Source organism: Solanum lycopersicum, chromosome 1, assembly GCF_036512215.1.
Source record: "Solanum lycopersicum chromosome 1, SLM_r2.1".
NCBI classification, from domain to species: domain Eukaryota; kingdom Viridiplantae; phylum Streptophyta; class Magnoliopsida; order Solanales; family Solanaceae; genus Solanum; species Solanum lycopersicum.
Genome location: NC_090800.1, coordinates 89,885,662 through 89,906,456, shown reverse-complemented (window position 1 = coordinate 89,906,456; position 20,795 = coordinate 89,885,662). Strand labels below are relative to the sequence as shown.

Below are 20,795 nucleotides of genomic sequence, written 5' to 3'. Positions count from 1 at the left end.
GTAGAATCCTAAAAATAGCACATGTACTAAAATGTGTAGCATAAAAATAGCACATGTACTAAAATATTTGTGCATGTAAGTAAATAAATGTATTTACACTAACTCGTATCGGATGTTTATATCAATTCAATATAATTTTTATTATTATTAAATTTAATAAAGTAAAATAATCTATACATTTAAACATATGATAGCTTTTATTGACTTGGTGTAAATACCTGATACGGATAAATTTTACCTATTTACAAGAAAATTATTGTACTAGAATCGAAGCTTCTCATATATACATACATGTTTGATAATGCCTCTATAGGTGATAGTATTTATTAGTAATATTGATGAACCACATTTAATACTTTTGATTGATTCAAGTAACTCCATGACTCAAATTCGATGTTAGAGTAGAAATTAATGAACCTAGTTTTGGTAAAAAAAGTCACAATGCTATAGAGTCCTACTTGCTTTCTACAACGATTTCAACACTGAATACAGGTGAACTCATAAATATTTCAACGCTTCCTTGCACAACCATTATTTCAATATGGAAAAAAATAGGACAATTTACAATTTAGTTATTTTATTTTAAATTTCAAAGTATTTTATTAATATTATATAAATTATTAGAAGTTATTTAAATAGAAATGCTTTAACAAATCGATCCAAACACATTTTAAATCTCAATCATTATATACATACTATATATGTCAAGCATAAAAATTGTCGTCTCACAAACAGTAAAGCTGTAAATTATTGGAGGACTCCCAATACCGCACTTGCTATTACTCCCCCATTTCATATTAGTAGTTGTTTATAAATTATTTATTAATTACTAAAAATATAAAATAGAATTAATTAATTATTTTATTTTCAAGTATTATTATTTTTCTTTAAAAATACCATTATTAATTATTTGTATTAATTGATAAGAATATTTTAAATAAAATAAACTTCTTATTTATGATTTATTAAGAAGCACTTTAAGAAAAAAATAAAAGTACACACAATTAACTTTATCATGAGCTAATAAAGATGAAGTTGATAAGACTTGGAATTTTCAAAGGCCAATCGGAAAATTTTTTATGAAAGGTCTCCATGAAGGGAAATGTGAGTACGTTTTGTAAACATTAAAGGAAAAAAATTACTTGAATATATAATTTATTTTATTATATTTTTTAGAAAAATTATTAATTGAAACAATTATGAAAACTCTTGTTCACTCTTATTTTCAGATACATCACTATTACGCGATATTTCTTTGTCTCTAATTATTTATTCACTTTTAAATTGACACATTTATTAAGAAAACAATTATTGACATAGTGAATTTATTATTTTAACCTCTGTTATTATGAGGTGAATGAATTAAATATTTAGAATTTTTAAAATTATTGACACGGGTAAAGGTGGGGCTATATTAATATGAATGCTCCTCAATATTTGCCTAATTTCATCGTTAAAGTGGTAACTCACTCCAAGCCTTTGTAAATTATGAATCAACTCCAACTTAATATCTAATTCTTCCATTGATATCCCTCAATTCGTTAAAACGATTCATATACTTGTCTACCTACACAACACATTTTACTTTTTTGAATGATATGTTATAGAATAATTTAAGGTGAGAGAATAGTATAGTATAGTATATAGAAAATATATGTACGTATTACCACATATGGATTGTGTAGGGATTGAATAAATTGAAAATCCCATAGGGTAGGCTCGTAATTCCCTGAACGCCTAAGCAGTGGTGGTCTTCAAGTTTCATGTCATCAGCTGTTGATGAGCTGAATAAAGAGGATAATTTAGGTATCAGCCTCCCCATATTGGCCATCAATACTCACCATTTTGCGTGGATAGATATATGTTTTCTGAACTCCAATAACTTACTACTATAAATAGATAACTCTCCCCAGAGTTAAAAATGGTTCTCCACTACTTTTCATGTAGCTAGCTGCCATAGCCAGGTAGGGGTGGGCAAGGTATAATAAGATATTTGAAATTTTGGTGTTCTATTTTTAAAACTATTATATTATTACCATATCAATTTTATTCGGTATTGGTTCGATATTTCGTATGGTAAATCAGTAATATATAGAGTATTATTAACTTTGAACATTCAAAAAATAGTCTTAGTTGTATCATACTAACAAATTAAACATGTAGAAATATATATATACATATTCAAAAGAAAGTACAAACAAAATACATTTCAATCAAAAGAGTGAGTCCCTAGGTTTTAACTTCTAGACATTTATTAGTTTATACTAATACTAGATTGCATATCTGTTTGTATTTAATTAATAATAATATAGAATATCAAAAGATATAATGAACGTGACTATTGTATGAGTATGGTCCACCTAGTTAATTAATCCTTAGCTCTCTCGTACATATAAATTTGATCATTTCTTTTGTAACAAAATTTTCTAATGCTTTATTTATAGGACATAATATAGAATATCAAAAGATATAATGAACGTGACTATTATATGAGTATGGTCCACCTAGTTAATTAATCCTTAGCTCTCTTGTACATATAAATTTGATCATTTCTTTTATAACAAAATTTTCTAATGCTTTATTTATAGGACATAATATAGAATATCAAAAGATATAATGAACGTGACTATTATATGAGTATGGTCCACCTAGTTAATTCATCCTTAGCTCTCTTGTACATATAAATTTGATCATTTCTTTTGTAACAAAATTTTCTAATGCTTTATTTATAGGACATAATATAGAATATCAAAAGATATAATGAACGTGACTATTATATGAGTATGGTCCACCTAGTTAATTCATCCTTAGCTCTCTTGTACATATAAATTTGATCATTTCTTTTGTAACAAAATTTTCTAATGCTTTATTTATAGGACATAATATAGAATATCAAAAGATATAATGAACGTGACTATTATATGAGTATGGTCCACCTAGTTAATTAATACTTAGCTCTATTGTACATATAAATTTGATCATTTCTTTTATAACAAAATTTTTAAATGTCTCTATTTATAGGACATAATGTAGAATATCAAAAGATATAGTGAACATAACTATTATATAAGTATAGTTCTAAGCTCTCCTGTATATATAAATTTGATCATTTCTTTTGTAATAAAATTTTCTAATGCCTCTATTTATATGACATAGTATGGAATATCAAAAGATATAATGAACATGACTATTAATAATAACTAGGGTTATGATTATCAAAAGTCATGAAAATAAACACAATTAAGGTTTTATATTAAAGAATATAAATAAATTGAGTGGTAGTTGACACATTCATTTTTGTACAATAATAATAAATAAAATAAAAAATAGTACAAAAAATGCAAAAAGGAGTAAATAGAATCTTTAGCCAAAGAGTGTCACATCACTTCTCTTTTATCTAATTTTATATACATAAATAGAGCATTAAAAAATTTAGGTATCAGCCTCCCCATATTGGCCGTCAATATTGTCACCATTTTGCGTGGACAGATATATGTTTTCTGAACTAAAATAACTTACGATAAATAGATAACTCTCCCCAGAGTTAAAAGTGGTTCTCCACTACTTTTCATGCAGCTAGCTGCCATTCCATAGCGAGGTACGGTAGGCGAGGTATGATACGATATTTGAAATTCTTATATTCAATTTTTAAAATTATTATATCAATTTTATTCGATATGATTTGATATTTTATATGATAAATCAGTAATTATTTTATGTTCGACTTTGACTATTATAACTTTGAACATTCAAAAAATAGTCTTAGTTGTATCATACTAACAGATTAAACATGTAGAAATATATATATACATATTCAAAAGAAAGTACAAACAAAATACATTTCAATCAAAAGAGTAGTCAAGGTTTTAACTTTTAAACATTTACTAGTTTATACTAATACTAGATTGCATATCTGTTTGTATTTTAATAATAATAATATATATATGGGGGGGGGGAGTGTTATAACTATAATATATTAAAACGTATGATAAATATATTATTCATTAATAAAACTTGTAACATATGTATTTTATAAATTATTTTATGTAATATGTAATAAAATTATATTATAAGTATATTAAAGTGATCCAGAAAAAAGAATCTTATTGCGACAAATGATAAATATTTTCTTAGTATATCGTATTTATGTAGTTCCCCAATTAATTTTTGGCACACAATGTGCTCTCTAGATTATTTTTACTTTGTTCTTTCTGAACTTTGCACATCAATTAAAAAAAAACAATGATTAGTATGTTTTTGGTATCTTCTGATATTTTCTCCTACTTTTTCTTCTTCTTCTTTTTTTTTGTTTACGAACATTGGCTAGGAGTTCAAAACCATGTTCCAAGTCGGAGAAGTTGACAAAAATGGCGTTTCACTCTTTAAGCATGGGATCAAATACTCTCTTTAAGTAATTACGTTTGGTATAAGTTGACAAAAATGATTTTATTATATTTTAAAGTATGTTAAAAATAATCTCTTTTAAGTATGTAGTTAACAATTATGGTCCTATAAGTATAGCAAAAATTATCACTTCAATTCTCCAACAAAATATTAGTCCAACTTTTATCTATAGTATTTGAGATGAACTAAAAAAAACAGCATAGTTTACATTTCCGAATTGTTTGAACAGAACTTCATCCGTGGTTGGATCAAATATGAAATCACAATTAAATTCTCCTATTTTCATCCATGTTTGCTAAGAAATGCTAAAAGCTTGTAACAACAATAACAAACCTCAACACGTAAGCAACAATAATATGGGCATCTTGTCAATCAGCAAGTTGTTTATGAATTTATAGTTCTGGAATTAGTTACACTTTTACTCGACAAACCTACCAATGAATGAAACTATGATAGTCAAAGGAAGAGGAGAGGTTAGGTAGTAAATTGTTGGTAGTTCCAATTTTTTTCTTTGTTTTGGAGGTAAAACGAACTGAGTCTCAATCACAAAGCAAGCTATGAGTAAACACAACTAATTTCTTCATCATCTACAATTTAAGGAGCTAGAGAAATAGCAGATTAATGTTCAACCATATAGTCTGTATATACAAGTATTACCTCTGGACAGATAGTCCTGGACAAAAAAGTTGGATAAATGAACAGTAAATGTTGAGACACAAGATTTATTTACACTAGGACCAATTTCCTTCGGAATCCATTTCAAAAAAAAAAAGCTTTACATACAGGTCTCATGAGAGGTCTATTCTGACTCTTGCTCTTTGTGGATGGCGAAACAAATGCCGCCTCCGTTTCCCTACAAAGCGCTTCTTCTTTGATCCTGTTTCTGGTTTTAAAATAATTGCTTCAGTACAAAGCTTGGAGTTGACCTCCTCCGAATCCTGGACAAAACAGCTTGCAACTTCCTCACTTGATGTTGAAGACAACACAATCTGGTCACTGGACACCTCTAAAACTTCAGGCACGACGTGCCTAGGTTTCTTTGCAGACTGCTCTACTAATTGTGAAGACGGTATCATTTCATTTTCTTTATAAACATAGATATCAGAGTAGTTAACCTCCCTATGGCACAAAGCAGAAGTACTGGGTAGGTTATTTTCCACACCATTCCGATCATGGTTCTCATTTTCCTCCTGAGAATCCAAAACGATATAACCTGCAAGTTCCTCAGGTGAAGTTGGCGAGTTATTTTTTGCTGCATCAGGATCAGATACCTCCTCTACTTTAGCTCTACGATCTTCCTCATCATGTATCTCTATAGAATTTGGATATCCACAGCCACTACTGCTTCGACAACCTGGATTCATCCTTTCAGTATTAAGGCTACTAGCATTTCTTCCAAAAAACAGGGTCTCGGATATCAAAATGCTGGAAGCATGTGCTGCTGCAAAATGTTCAGCAGGCTGACTCCTCGCTTTCATGGCTGGTGAAACAGTCATCTGCTCCTCAATTGTCTCTTCCTATAAATATAAGAAACAAGACACCAAAAGTTAACCAGTGGAGATGTGCTCGGATGCGCAAATATAAACTGGATGATAGACAGGAATAATGTGAAGTGGTAACACTAGGTTAAATATTAAGACAACTTGAGAAAGGAGACAAAATGAAACAACAAAATTGATTGCTTTGTCATATATGTAGGCCTTCTCTACCTTTTCCCGTACCACCCCAAACCTTTATCACCCAACATACAAAGAAATGGTTTGATAACTAACATCTGGAAATAATGAAGTTCCCTAAATTATTGTCCTCGCCATTTCCTTACTTCTATCGTGCAAATTTTATCACAGACAATTCCCTGGGAACACGAGCAATCACAAAAGAGAATTTGATGACTATCCATGCAACTATTCTATGGACTTTCATCCAGAAAGACCTATCATTTTGTCAAAAAAAAAAAGAAGCAAATTTAAGCAAAAGAATGACAAGATTGAGTACCTCTATAGGAGACATGACATTCCTAAATGGACTCAGTGAAGCCTTTTGCCCATAAAGCCGACAGCTGTCATAAGTAAGTGACTTTGTAGAAGCTGGTGGTCGAGACAAATCTCTAGAAACCACTTCTGATACTCCAGCACTCTTGAAACCCCTTATAAGGTTGGCTACAGGAGATGAAGTAGGAAGTTCATCCTCACATGACCTCAAGTCATCAGCATGACTTGCTTCTCTTGCATTGCAAGTTTCCTGAAGTAAGCTCAAACTAGCATTTTCCTCTCCTAAGCAATTGAAAGACGAGTTCTCATCAAAATCAGCCGGAGAAACCTTCTGAGTTTTACTTCTGGTTATTTCACAGATCAATCTCTTGATATGTTCCCGCTTGCAATCAACCTCTTCAGTTGAGAACCAACATTCAGAAAGCTGAAAAATAGAATATAACCAAACTATCAAATAAAGTTCCAGTAACATGAATAATCATTCAACACGAGAAACAATAGCAGCGCTCCAGTAGAAGTTGATCACATATGTAACTGTCAAGATGGTTTACCATCAACTCTAAGACTTTTAAATCCCTACAGGATTCACTAAAATCGTGCAATATTTAACTACAAACATCAAATTAATGAAGTAAAGATTCACAGAAATGAGAGAGGCGACATTTTTTGATAAAGAGAGGCGACATTTAACAGACAATAACTCGGAGAAAAGGGGCATCTTGTAGCCACATAGTGCAACACCCTGCAGATCTTTTTTTCGAGACAAGTAACAAAACACCCTGCAAATCTTAACATTAGGCCGCAAGTAACAAATGACAACAACAATAAAAAAAACAGATGATGGGAAGAGACAAGCACAATGAATCATCATAACTCGTAGGCTCACCCCCCACCCCTTTATTGAATTTCACAACTACAGGACAGGTACATTAAATAGCCTTAAGATTTTTTACCAAACTTTATTACTCCCATCACGAAGTGATACCAAGAAGTATGACAAAATGCAGACATGTAAGTTCTTAAGAGTTAAAGTTGCATGACGTAGTTCAGATTCAGCAACCTTAAAATTGCACCTCATCAACGAAACAGTTAAATCTATGTAATATTGACTAAAATTGCAGAGTACCAATAATCCACATCCCATTCACTTCCGTAATATTATATGAAACCTTGTTATAAACAGAGTCAGGTTAATGAGAGATGACGATGAGTGAAATGCAAAAGCTTCTCCAAAGTCAAAGATATACTCGCTTCATGCCTCCCAACTTTCATAAAATTATAATTCTCAGCTCAGATAAAAATTATATAACAAGGACGAGACAGCTTACAAATTTGGAGGATGCACTTATTAGGGAGAGCTTGAAGTTGATTGGAGCCTGCTCCAGAAAAAGTTCCACATAATGGAGCAGAAAAAGGCCACAATCAAATGAGTTCTCCTGTTGTGGCAGCTGGAAGCAAAAGTATTAGGAGTGCCAGAGTAAGATGTTTTTTCTATAGAAGACTCTGTAGCAAAATACAGATTTATTATGATGGTTTACTGCAAGTTTAATTTTCCAAAAGTATTTTCAAGAAGTACGCATGCGAGCTGCAACCACCAAACTTAACCCAAGTCTCGGCAAATAGATGAAATCATGAAAGAAACCAAATAGCAAATAGAATTGATACTGCAGAAAACTTAAAAATGTATACATTTGATGAAAACCCATTTGCAAGAGAATGTGGACGCTAAATCCCTTATTATATGCTATATAAGAACATTAAGGTAGTAATTCTTCCTGTAACACGTCATTTTTCACTGGAGTCTGCTCACCTCTTTGTACTCTTTTTCGTATAATTTGAGGCAAGGTTGATTGGGTAAGTAGAGGGGAGCAGTTCCCAAATCGACCAAAAAGGGTTCAATGGTACTGTTCAATATATAACACAAGCCCCAAATTTTGAGTGTTCCAGAGGCAAATGATCAACATTTATACAGTATAAGTAGAGCCCAAGAGCTTTGAACTCGAGCAGACAATTAACAAATGCTAAATTAGCAAATATAAATATGTGAGAAGCATGCAAAGTTCTCAACTGAAGGACTTGGCTGTTGAACTAATGCTACAAAGGCTAGTCAGAATTTTGCAGTTTAATTCAAAGAGCAGTATCATAGTTTTAGAAAGAGATGATTGCTTATCCAAAAAGTATGAGCATAGATCACCAGTTTACCACATAGGCCCAAGATTAAGGGGGGGTTTCCCTCAAATGTACATCGAAACAAATCAATCTGTAGAACTGTAACATTCAGCAGGCATGATTTGAAATTTGAAAAATCGCCATGTTCAAATGTAATAGATGCAAATTAGAAAACCAGTCGTCTACATGAGCTGTACTTTACATGGCCACAGTACTCGCAATGGATTTTAAAGAAAAAAGTGCAGAGAGATGATTACATTGGAGATGTAGAATAAGATTTTTTTAAAAGAAGTTAAAAAGTACGTTACTTTATAAAGAGTAGTTACCAAGGTGAGAGAGTAAGATACAGTAATTGTGACTCGTTTGGTTTTTGAACAAGTTCTCCCGGAATTATTCATCCCAGGACTGTTATCTCACCCCCTCAATGTGGAATAAGAATAACTTTACAATCCCAGGATAAATTATTCCACAATTTTATCCCAACCAAACATGGGATAAACTCATTCTAAAATTAGTCCAGCGATTAGTTATCCCTCGTACCAAGCAAGCCCTTAAGGAAGTTGGTTGAGTCTCCAATCCAAAAGTGCAGATTCTCAACAGCAAGTCGGGGTGCTTTTTGGTTGCAACTAGCATCTTACAAGTTCATAGTCTCTCATAATGTCAAATTTTTAGGAACTCAGTTCTTCCCATGTTTTCTCAAAAAACCACCTCACTTCTTTCCATTGCAGTTCTAACCCTGTAGTTTAAACAATTACAAAAACCACACCTATGCAAACTATGAACTTTGAGTAACAAATATTTCTTCATATTTCTTTATACCAATATGATTTACTCAGATACTGACACATACTTTATCTTTCAAGTATGTCAAGGAGATGGATATTGGGCTTAACTAAGAAACTTTTGGTAGGGTGTGTAAAAATAGAGATGAATAGGATGTATTAGTAATGTTGAAATTAGGTATGCACTTCCGGTTTGGTGTAAAAATAACAAGCATTGCATAGTTTCTAAATAAATAAAAAACTTGCTTACAATCATACCCTCCACAAATATGGTGGAAAGGATGTGGAAAAGGTTTTGAGGGGTCATTGTGTCTTTAACCATGTATTAATAACCCTTTTATTGTTAATACCATGACGTGCCATGTATTAGTTTTATGTAGCAAAATACCAAATATATTGTATAATGACATAGGTTGTATTAGTTTTATATAGATTGTATTATGACATAGGTTAATACCATGATGTGACATGTATTAGTTTTATATAGCATAATCCAAATAGATTGTATTATGACATAGGTTGAAAGTGTACCAAACAAAGGTATTAGTACTACACAAAGTCAATGCATCCTACCACACGGCCCCAGAGAGTTGGCCAATGAGGTAACGATCATCCAAACCCATATTAGACAATAACAGTTATTGACACACCGAACTGGACATTTGGAGTGTGAACTAGATGCCAAGTAACTAATAAATTCACTTCCCCAAATTGTAATTACTGTAGAGTAAATTAATTTAACAGAACCTCAGTAGATTATATTTATGATATTAAAGTTTATCGATTTGACTTATTAGTCGTCGGTCTGTAGACATGTCAAACCGTTATAAATTAATTAAGATATTGACTTATCAACTATCGATTTAATCGTTAAGATTTGATGAAAAAAGATAATCAAAAACCACTTAGACAAAGTGACAAACCAAATGAACCATACAAATGAGTTAATATATTGCATCTTACTTTAAAAGCAAACACAAACACATTAGAGAATAAAAGAAAGTTGTGATCGCAAAGAATAAAAATATGAAATTAAACCCTTGGTCAAAAACTTTATATACCCAATGATATGTATATTTTTTTTAAAAAAAAAAAATTTTTTTATTGAGTTATCGACTAACCCATCAAGAAAGAACCTCAAATCATTAAAAATTAATAATCAAAAATCAAAATAATATCAAATTCTAAATCAGTAACACATTTAATATAACAATAACTTTTTTTCAACCCAAATTATAAATTTTAGTTCCATTTGAATTACCCTACGCTCCTCCGAACACATTATTTTTTAATGTGACGTGGTAATATAGTTGATCGTCACTAGTGTGACAAATCAAAATAGTATTGTATTACTTCTGTCCCAATTTTTGTGTTACCTTTTAAGTTTTGAGAGTCAAACATTTTAAGTTTGGCAGAAAATTTGTGTATCTAATCTTTAATTTTTTTTGAAATGAAATTTATATATTTGTAAACTACGTAAAAATTACTATGAGTCACAATAATTAATAATTTAAAATGTTTAAAAGTTCTATAAAAAACTTACAGTCAAAGATAGACTTGTTTGACTCTTGAAATCCGAAAGTGACATATAAAATGGGACGAAGGGAGTAATTAATTTCAAGTGATTCGAAATTTAAAACACCACGTGGATTAAGTTCAAAAGTAAATTAAAATTCTACATTCAGTTATAGTTGGTCTCTATACTATTTTAAATGTGCAATAATACTTGTCCACTTTATGAAATCAATGAATAATTTAACATTAAATTCCTAATTTACCTTTATCATTAAATATAGTTATTTCTCTATTACATTTTTCAAGACGGTTATTTATTATATTCAAATTGTGATATAGTAAAATTATCCTTCTATTTATAGTTTTTTTAAAATGTGTAAAGCAAAATAGACAAGTACTGTTAGACAGAGGAAGTATTAATTAATTTCGAGTGGTCCAGAAATTTTAAACACCACGTGGATTAATGTCAAAAGTAAATTCTCTCTTTTTTCAATAACTAGATTTCTGAAAAGACAACCATTGTTTTTGTTTACAATAACCTGAAACATCCCTTTTTGTGGATTAAGGAATATTTCTTATTGAAGGAAAAGACATTTTCAATGCATGATAGAGAGATGGGAAATGAGTGATACCTCAAGACGGACAAATGGAAGACTCGAGAACTTCTTCGCAACATCCTCTCCTACTTCCTTGTGCCTCTCTTTCCACTCTTCCAATAAGTAACTGCACTCACATGACATGAAAATTTCTCTATTTCCATTATAATCCAGAAGTTATCTTAGTCTTTCATAGTGAAATCTCAAACGAATTTCACTAATATAGAGACTACCTTATAAAGAAGTCCCCAAAAAATCGTAGTAGTTTGCAATATGCTCAGTTTGGTGAATGACTAAATGCTACATAGTAAACTATTGATAAGGATGTACGTATATATAATATACAAAACATGGATAACTTGTTGTACATGATTGTGACTTAATTAATAAACTACTCAACCTTGTGAGTCAAAGCAACCAAAAATGGATTATACCTTTGTATAAGATTCTTCAGGCCTTTGTGGGTCCCCCGGATTGAGTCCATGTGCAAGATGCATGGAACCCTAGATGATTTCTCCATTTCTTCCTCTGCTAGAAACTTTCTCCAGTTAAGAACAATCCTTTTAACTATAAACAGAAACATACAAGCCATGGAATATACCTCTAAACGTAACAACCTCGCCAGGGTGACAGATGACTATCAAACTCCAGTGGAGACTGTCACAAGAAAATAATGTTATAGTGGAGAGCAGCACTATAAAAGCCCTAACATATAAGATGGCTCTATAACTGCTTCTACCTGAAGTTGACTGGAATAAAAATGAAATCCTTTCTAAAAAGATTAACTTTTGTGGTCCATCTACGAACTCGCAAGAAAGCAGCTCTACCTTCACAAGCTTTAGAAGGATCTCTATCCAGATCAGCAAGCTTTCTAAAGAAAAAGCTATTGAAAAAATGGAACCTGTCTTTTTCCTCCAGATTCATTTTGTTCTTCAGATACCTGATAATTCATTTCATCAATTGAGTTTTCCGTTTTCACTCTGTTTCGCAAACAGATAAGCAGGAGAAGAAAAATACAAGGAGATAAGAAGTAGAGAACTCCAGAATAACTGAATGAAACATCCATTTCCTCGTCTTAGGATGTTGAAATTTGTGGTTTCCAAGAACAATTTTGAATATCATTGTCAGAACAATAGTGCAGAACAGTGTAGTCATAGACCAGAAGAAAGAATTCAGGGTAGATCTCCATCTTACTAAAGAATTCAGGGTAGATCTCCATCTTACTCCCATAGATGAATTGTTTGAATAAATTCTATATCCATAGTATATATATGCACACAAAATTGCAAAAAAAAAAATAAAATTAAAATACTTTTGGAATGTTATACCCTTGGATGATGATTAGAGCCAGATAATAAGGTAATAAAAGTAACAAAAAATCCTCCATATATGACTACCCTAGTATCACCAGCATTAGTTTGTTCTCAGGCACTGGTACTCTACAACATGGTTAGCTGTTGAAACAAGCAGACCATTAAAATTCATCTTTGGGTGTGAGCCTTGAAAGAAACTCCTGTAATACTGTGAACAGCATGAACTGGGACTACAGAAGATCTGATAGTTATTTGCAATGGGGCCTATATTTTGCAAATGGAGGTGGTTGATTCATGTTGCCCATAAACAAACATCTATAACCAGGAGAAAGGAAGGGGTAGAGCAATGGAAACAACCAAGTCTGGTAAAAGATGAACCTACTATGCAGTGAAATGACCACGCGTCAATCATGCAGTAAATTTTGACCTTTCCTGATAAAAAAGCTGAAACACAAAGTAGTAACATTTGACCTAAAAGTAACACAGATGCCAAGCCACTAAATGGTTCTTTTTATTTGGGGTCTAAAAAAAGTAGATCATACTTCCAGATGTTGATATCGAACAACATGTCAATGGTTTTTACTTACGAGAACAACTAAGTTCAAATAGATGAATAACCAGTTCCAGAGAGAAAGATATAAGAACAAAAAGCAATAGCTAAATTTAATTCCAATCCAAGTTAGCAAAATTTGGTAAGTACCAAAAACACGTACATATAAACTCACATAATGTAAAAGTCAATGATGGTATCATTGACGAAAGTCTTAGGCTTTAATAGATCAACATCTCTCTTACTTATGGAAACAGCATCGGGATCCCCTTCTGGAAAAATAATTTCTTCAAAGTTATCCCTGGAACTGTACATAATGAAACAAGATTGAAACATTAAACAATGTGAAATTACTAAAGATACACTGAAGTTGAAAGCATGCGTAATAGCAAGATCCATAAGTTGACGACGTATATTTATGGAAAACTTTCAAACTTAGCTCTTAACCTCTGTCCATTAACCCAATTCAAAGTTCAATATTCAACGATCTTACTCTTTTCGTTTTTGGTGTGATTTTAAATTCATTAGATTACTGTAAAGACTGAGCTTTTACAGTAAATAGTGCTAGAAACACATGGAAGAAAGAAAAGTCGGATGCTACATGAACCCAAGATACGTAAACTAGCAAACTAGTAGTCTTTCATCCTACTCTCCACCTTATAACTGCATTAAAGACCTTGTAAAATAATTCATAAGTCAGCGACAAAGACAGAAGCACTGGGCATATGGTCAACACCAGTAACTGTTTCAATCACCAATTGCAAATTGAAGAGCTGGGCATTCTCTCTTAGACCTTAATCAACTGGGCACCATCAGATGCACATTGAAAAGCAACAAGGATAAGTATCTCTTACTTGGGATGATCATGCTCTTCAACTGAAATGCTTTTCCGTCCAAAAAATGGACTATAGCTCCTTGTGGGGTCAAGTCTGACAAAGGAAGCATTATCATGATATAAACATATTAAGAAATCTATCAAACCGGGGAAAGGGAATTAACAGCGAGATTTTGAAAGCTACTCATGGGAAAATCAATAACAAATTGAACCTTAATCATCCATTCCTGATACTACAATAATCTTTAGTAGTTTCACTCAATTCATACATCTCTTGTCCTCAGACAGTCAATCCCACAAAAATGAAGTGTATCATACAAGGCCAGGAGAATAAATTTAGAGAACTTCTTCAATCAAACAATTTCCAAATCCACAAATTCTAGTGAGAAAAAAACCATTCTGCTCCCAGTCTATCAAAGAAGAAAAACACACTTTCTTCATCAAAAGGAAGAGCTTAAGCATTGTACACAGGAACGTAAGTCTAACATTTAAGCTTAGCCAGACAAATCTGGGAAACAATAAATGAGTATCTCAGTGGTGCCTGGGGGAGGACAGGGTGTTGAGACATTTGACTATAAAACACAGATAAAGAAGAAATAGAAAGTAAACTTCATCATTGTCAAAAAAGAACTCAAGATCACTAAAGTATATATCTATAACATCAGAGATGAACCATCAATGCATTGTTCAATGAGGTAACTTACGCTGTAATGTCATTCCATTTATCTTTGTATCGCACATTCAGCATCTTAATTGCTTCTTGTATTTCGGACCAATCAGGGTCGAACAAAGCAAATGTCAACACAATAGCACCTGTAAATTTAGAGATAGTTTCATGTATACAAAGACTAATCATCAACATTGGGATCCCAGCTTAGAGAACTACCTATATTCTCCCCTAAAAGTAAATTACACAGAAAAATCTAACATTTCAATTTCCAAATCAAGTCTCGAATTCCTTCAAAAGCCATGTATTTGATCCATCAAACAGTTACATTCAATGTAATCTCCAGTACATTTATGAGCAACAGTATTATTTTGAGTTCTTGCAAAAATATAGCATTCTCTTCTCCAACCTAATTGTAACAATTAATCTAGCTCAAACACAAAGCAAGATTTTCTTTTAGAGCATGACGGAACCTTTAGAACAATACAGAGGATAGCATGACTTAGCTTCTTGCAATTGCAGCTAGAAACCATGAAATTGATCTTCAAATGTTGAGAAATGTAATTAAAAAAGGAAACCATCTAATTGAAAATATCGACCATTATATGGGAAAAGTATTCTATTGAACTCCTCTCAAACCTGAACTTTCATTATCAGTGTTATATACATCTGAATCCTTGCATTTGAGGTACAATTCCACAAGAGCAGTTTCAACCTATCATTAGCAACAAAGAAGACTTGCAAGTTAGCAAAGCTCCACTTGCCCCGTTGGGGTGTGTGTGTGTGGGGGGGGGGGGGGGGGAGGACGCACTATTACTCACACTTTTGCACCACTCTGAGTTAATAGTGATAATATCACAAAGTGTCCACTCAGATGTAAATGGTAACTTCTTCCCGAAGGAACCCTCGAGCTTTATTGAACTGCATGAAAAGGTCAAAATGGAACTTGTAGAATATGTAACTTCATACATGATGTGATCAGGTTTAACAACCACCGGAACTTTCTGCGAAGAAGTAGCAAAATGGAAGGTGAAACATATGCAATAGTTTTCTGCAAGCTTTGAAGAAATTTCAATCACAACTTGCATCATTTTTTTTTTTTTGATAAGATAAAATTTTTACTAACAATTGGGGAATTCCCGTATACAATACCAAAAGAAGAGAACCTACAACAAGCTTTGGTTCTTAACTTTCATCATTATTTGTGTTTGATTCACTTCCTAAAATGGTTTAACCACTAATAGGGGAAAATCCATGCTCATCTCTCCTTTCTCGCTTCTTCACAAGCTCTCCTCCTGCCCCTTCACCACTTCAAGCTTGGCAGTAAAGGAAAAAGCAGGAAGATTGTGCAACATCAGCTATATATCATATCCTCAAATCAACTAAACACATATCTAATAATGGAACAGACATCACATTCTACCTTGCTGATTCACATTATGAGGTTTGAAGTGTAATGGAATGAAGGAGGAGTTGGGGTTTGTGTTGTATGTACCAACATACAGCTTGAATCCCACGACAAATGATTTTTAATTATTAACGTGTGACCTATGTTGCTCGGACTCTTCAAAAATGCAAACGGGTGTGAATCCGAGACGGGTACAGCATCAAAAGTGGAGAGTCCGCACAACTAAGCGTATGACTGATGTCTGGGTTCAATATGCTTTAGGTTAGAAGTGCATTAACTAATAAACTGAAGCCTACACTATGTCACATGAATCTTCCAAAAGTTCAACAACACCAAGTTGCCAACAGAGAAACTGAGGACAGCACATTGACTAGAAGTAAAATCCGAACTACTTTTAGAAAGATTACTATTAAAAGTTCAAAGTTATGATGGAACAAACAAAGTACCCAGAGAGGCTCGCTCTAGCAGATAACAAGCAGTAATATCATTTTTCTTATGGAACATTCAATTTTCAAAATTATTGAATTATAGCAAAGACTACAGAGAGCAGCAAGCTCACCGTATCACATAGATTAGGACTCTGCATCAATTCTTGTTGGTTTCCAGAACCTTAAATGAAAAAACAGCACATCTACATAAGCAAATAAATGGATTTATATGAGCAACTTTGGAAAATATGAAATGATATAATTTAAACACACCCTTATTTTCTAGCAGACAACAAGCTGGCTTGGATGATTCGACGTCTGTAGCATCATCTAAATCAAGAATAACTGGTTCATTCTGCAGAAATTTTTGGATGGCATGGTCATAAAGTATTTTTTTAATCAAGGGGATAGTCATAAAGCATTTTTAGCAGTATGGTAAGTTTGAAACATGAAAAAAACGAGAAAGTTGGGTACATCAGCAAAATCTCTCCGACCAAAAGTTTCGCCGTCAGTGATAGAACATTCAGGTGTTTTCACTCTTGTTATATGGGATTTGGTCCCAGAAGTGTCACATTTCGACTCAAGATGACAAAGCCAATCATCTGTCGAAGGCTTCAAATTTGAGGACCTAGATGCCACAGTGGAACCTGACTCCAATATATTCTTTTCTGCAACATCATCACTATCATCAATGTGTAGGATTTCAATCACCGGATCATTTTTTATACTACTTATTTCTCCTGCAACTAAGAAAAATTGTTAAATAGAATAACCAGTACTTCAATAGTCATAAGAAGAAAAAAGATAAACTAATAGATGGACAAAAAACAGGATAAAAATTAGCAACGAATAAAGAAAATATCAAAAGGAATCAGCAAACAGAAATGGGTGTCACAGAATATATTAGCACCTATAGTTTGATCCAAAGTTGCAAATGACATTTTCACTGGTTTAATAGATAAACAACATTGCTTACTAAACGAAGCAGAAACTCTTTTGTTGTAAATTTTGAGCACAATCGGTCACAGATCAGAAGAAACTGCAAGAATAAGCTAAAATCACAAGCTTATGTTTCTTGATCCTTATATATATATTAGCTTATTCTTATCCCCAATAACTTCTGTTCAATGTGTCTATCACCCCCATATATTAGTGCATGACATCCTGAAACTGATTACATGTTATGTCCTCGTACATTACCTTCATTCTTCTGTTACATCACTGTTATTCCTTTTCTTTTGAATCTCCTTATTTTCTTTCAACTTTTATACTTTTCCCCTGTTCTTCAGAATATGCAAATTTTACTTTCTTGAGGTAGCGGAGGACCATGATAAACTAAAGCATCCAATATATTCTAGTTCTGTCATTCTAATAATGTGTTCAGTAAAGAGGAAGATAAGGGAGCTATATCAATATTCATGTGATAGACAGTTCAAACAAAGCCACTCAAATTCCAGTTTCTTGGAATAGTAGTTAGAAAACAATCCAAACCAAGAAAGCAAGAAGAGAGCAAGAAAAGCAATTGCGAAGTAAATTAGGGTTTTGCAGAACATACAGCAAGGAAGGGAGATTTTTTCAATTAACATGAATCCAGAAACTCTGTTATTGTAATTAAAAAAAAAATTGGTCAAACTGCAAGAATAAGTTAAATCATAAAATTAGGTGTCTTGATCCCTACATATATATTAGCTTATTCTTGTTCTCAATACTTTTGGTCGATGTGTCTATGAACCCCCACCCCATGTAGTAGTGCATGGCATCCTGAACCTGATTACATGTTCTGTCCTCGTTCATCACCTTCACTCTTCTGTTACATCACTGTTACTCCTCTTCTTTTCAATCTCCTGGTGTTCTTTCTACTTTCCCCCTTCTCTTAACTCCAACTCAGAATATGCAATTTGACGAAAACGATGATAAACTAAAAGCATCAACTATATAAGATAATGAAGCTATATCCATATGGGACTCAATTTCTTGGAATAATTGTTAAAAAGACAAGAAAAAGAGTTTGTAAAGTAAATTAGGGTTTTGCAGAAACGTACAGCAACGGAGAAAGCAATACTTATCGATAGGAGAATGGAATTTGTTGTTAGGTTTTTGAATTTTGAATGTTTGCAATAACTTTTTAGAGCGTTTCTCAATGCGTTCATCTTCAGGGCTAAAATCGAAAACAGAGAGATCGTTATTCTTGCCAGGGTTTCGACTGTCGCTTCTCGTCTTCGTCATAGTCGACGATGGATCGCCTGAGAATTTTACACTACTTGAGGCCTATTTAAACATATCAACAATTTGTATCCCAATTGAAACGACGCGCTTCGGCATTTGTAAAGGTGCTGCAAATATTTTTTGATTAATATTTTCTCTATTAATCAAATTTGTTTTTTCATTTATCATCTTAAATCTCTAATTAATTAATTCTTTTATAAGATTTTTATATATTTTAAACTAGTAAACTTAACCGCGCTATGCGCGGTGTCTTAAAGTTATCATTTTTATTTAATTTTTAAATTCAAATAGATTAGTTAATAAATTTTATCATTTAGCTTTGTAATTTCAATTCAATACATAAATTAATTTTTTTCAAAAAATAAATACTTGTACGATCAAATATCTAGACTTTTTTTTGGTTGAATAGTACCTATTATTTTATGTTAGTTATAGTATATAATTAAAAATTTATGACTTCATTATCCATTTGAATGAGTTCTCAAAACTAAATATGGTTAACTTTGATGTTTTGTTAAAAATTTAAAGTGAGATTTTTAATCTTTTAAATTTTTTAAAAAATATCAAAATAATTAAAATAGTAATAAATTCAAAAACAGACTTAGAAATATGAAAAATTATTCGTAATAGATAAGCTACCTATTATTTGAAGACTTAAAAAAGTAATTCAATATTTATATATTAAGATATAAAGTTCTCTGTATATTGATTCTTTGAAAGAAAATGGGTGATACATGATATTAGTTCGGTAAAATAATTTTTAGTGATATAGAATTAACATAAAAATAATATATTATTGTTAAAATGCATAATAAAATAAGTAATAAATGAACAATTATAGATGAATGATAAAAGGTTTTATGTTAAGATTAAAAAAAAACTTATATATCTACTAAAAACTTATAATTAGACTCTTGAATTTTTTCTGAATAGAGTAAACATAAAAAAACTATTCACAAATAATATGAATATTTATAATTATTAACGATAAATAATATTTTCTTATAATTAAAGTGTAGGAAAAGAGTTAAGTAAATTTTTAGAATCATTATAATGGAGGATGAATGGTTAAGTAATAAGTATATTTGAAATGATTATCTGTATTAATTTTTTCCTTGATAAATTTTCTTCTATAATTCTAAGTTTTTTTAAAAAAAATTATTTCAACGCTATTTTTGGTCTCCCTTTTTTTTGGTCTTTGCTTATTTAATTCTATTAAGAAAATATAAACAATTAGCATCGTAATTAACAGAATGAAGTTTGCTCGTCTTTAGTATTTTTACTAATTTATATATATTTTTGTAAAACAGTAACAATTAGCATCAAATCGTAACATGATCAAGTTAGCTTGTCTTAAGCTTTTTATTAATTTAAGCAAAATGTTTAAATGAATTCTCTTAATTAATTTTTATTATATTTTTCATGATTCATATTTTATTTAAAATTTAAAAATAACTTCATAATAATTTTGATTATCTCCCGCCGCTAAACGTATCTACAAATACATTTTAATGTTTTCAAGAATTGTTTTTGTTTTACTTTTAGTAATGATCTTGCTCTTATAATTTCATGCAAAAAAACAAATCAATTATTCTCTTTTATATATCTTACTTTGTATCATTCTTATTAGAAGTAAAAATAATTATACAAAGAAGTCTTTGTCGATAGATTTTGCATTACAAGATTAAAGTAGAGGACAATTAACCTAAACATAAATATATTTGGTTAGAAATATTTTTTGATGTGATTTTAAGATGTAACAAATTTAAACATTAAGTAATTTGGGGTTATGAAGGTATAAAGTTGGAAGTTAGAGGTATTACTAATAAGTATTTATTAAGTATAGAGGTTTTGAAAGATGAAGAAGTGTGAGTTTATGATAAAATTAAATTAAAAATAAATATATAAAAA

General features: G+C 31.5%; 1 protein-coding gene and 1 long non-coding RNA gene across 11 annotated transcripts; one reads left to right on the top strand and one right to left on the bottom strand.

Moving 5' to 3' along the window:
- The first annotated feature begins 3,474 nt into the window (after nt 1-3,474).
- On the top strand, nt 3,475-4,681 carry LOC101251129 (uncharacterized). Its single transcript, XR_182387.5, has 2 exons — nt 3,475-3,612; nt 4,328-4,681. It is a non-coding gene; the product is annotated as an uncharacterized lncRNA (long non-coding RNA).
- Nucleotides 4,682-5,007: 326 nt separating this feature from the next.
- Nucleotides 5,008-19,024, bottom strand: LOC101267564 (probable ubiquitin-like-specific protease 2B). Of its 10 annotated transcripts, none has more exons than XM_069289660.1 (16): nt 18,721-19,024; nt 17,133-17,404; nt 16,932-17,013; nt 16,790-16,861; nt 15,644-15,826; nt 15,462-15,537; nt 14,860-14,968; nt 14,175-14,249; nt 13,496-13,627; nt 12,197-12,397; nt 12,059-12,114; nt 11,892-11,985; nt 11,494-11,584; nt 7,724-7,843; nt 6,400-6,819; nt 5,008-5,921 (listed from the first exon to the last, which is right to left on the bottom strand). In XM_069289660.1, exons 4-16 carry the CDS (start codon nt 16,814-16,816, stop codon nt 5,193-5,195), a joined length of 2,313 nt encoding a protein of 770 aa, XP_069145761.1. In that variant the 5' UTR covers nt 16,817-16,861; nt 16,932-17,013; nt 17,133-17,404; nt 18,721-19,024; the 3' UTR covers nt 5,008-5,192. The 10 variants fall into 10 exon arrangements, with proteins under 10 accessions (XP_069145761.1, XP_069145757.1, XP_010315130.1 ...); XM_069289656.1 differs by having other exon boundaries at nt 16,790-16,839; nt 17,133-17,398; nt 18,701-19,020; XM_010316828.4 differs by having other exon boundaries at nt 16,790-16,839; nt 18,701-18,990.
- Between the last annotated feature and the right edge of the window lie 1,771 nt (nt 19,025-20,795).

Bases quoted from the DNA above. Each gene is read 5' to 3' on its own strand.
- LOC101267564 (XM_010316828.4), bottom strand. From the start codon at position 18,884: ATGACGAAGACGAGAAGCGACAGTCGAAACCCTGGCAAGAATAACGAT. The intron at 14,969-15,461 runs GTTTGAGAGGAG...CTAAATTTACAG, and splicing joins CACTGATAATGAAAGTTCAG to GTGCTATTGTGTTGACATTT. The intron at 13,628-14,174 runs GTAAGAGATACT...CATTATGTACAG, and splicing joins GAAGAGCATGATCATCCCAA to TTCCAGGGATAACTTTGAAG.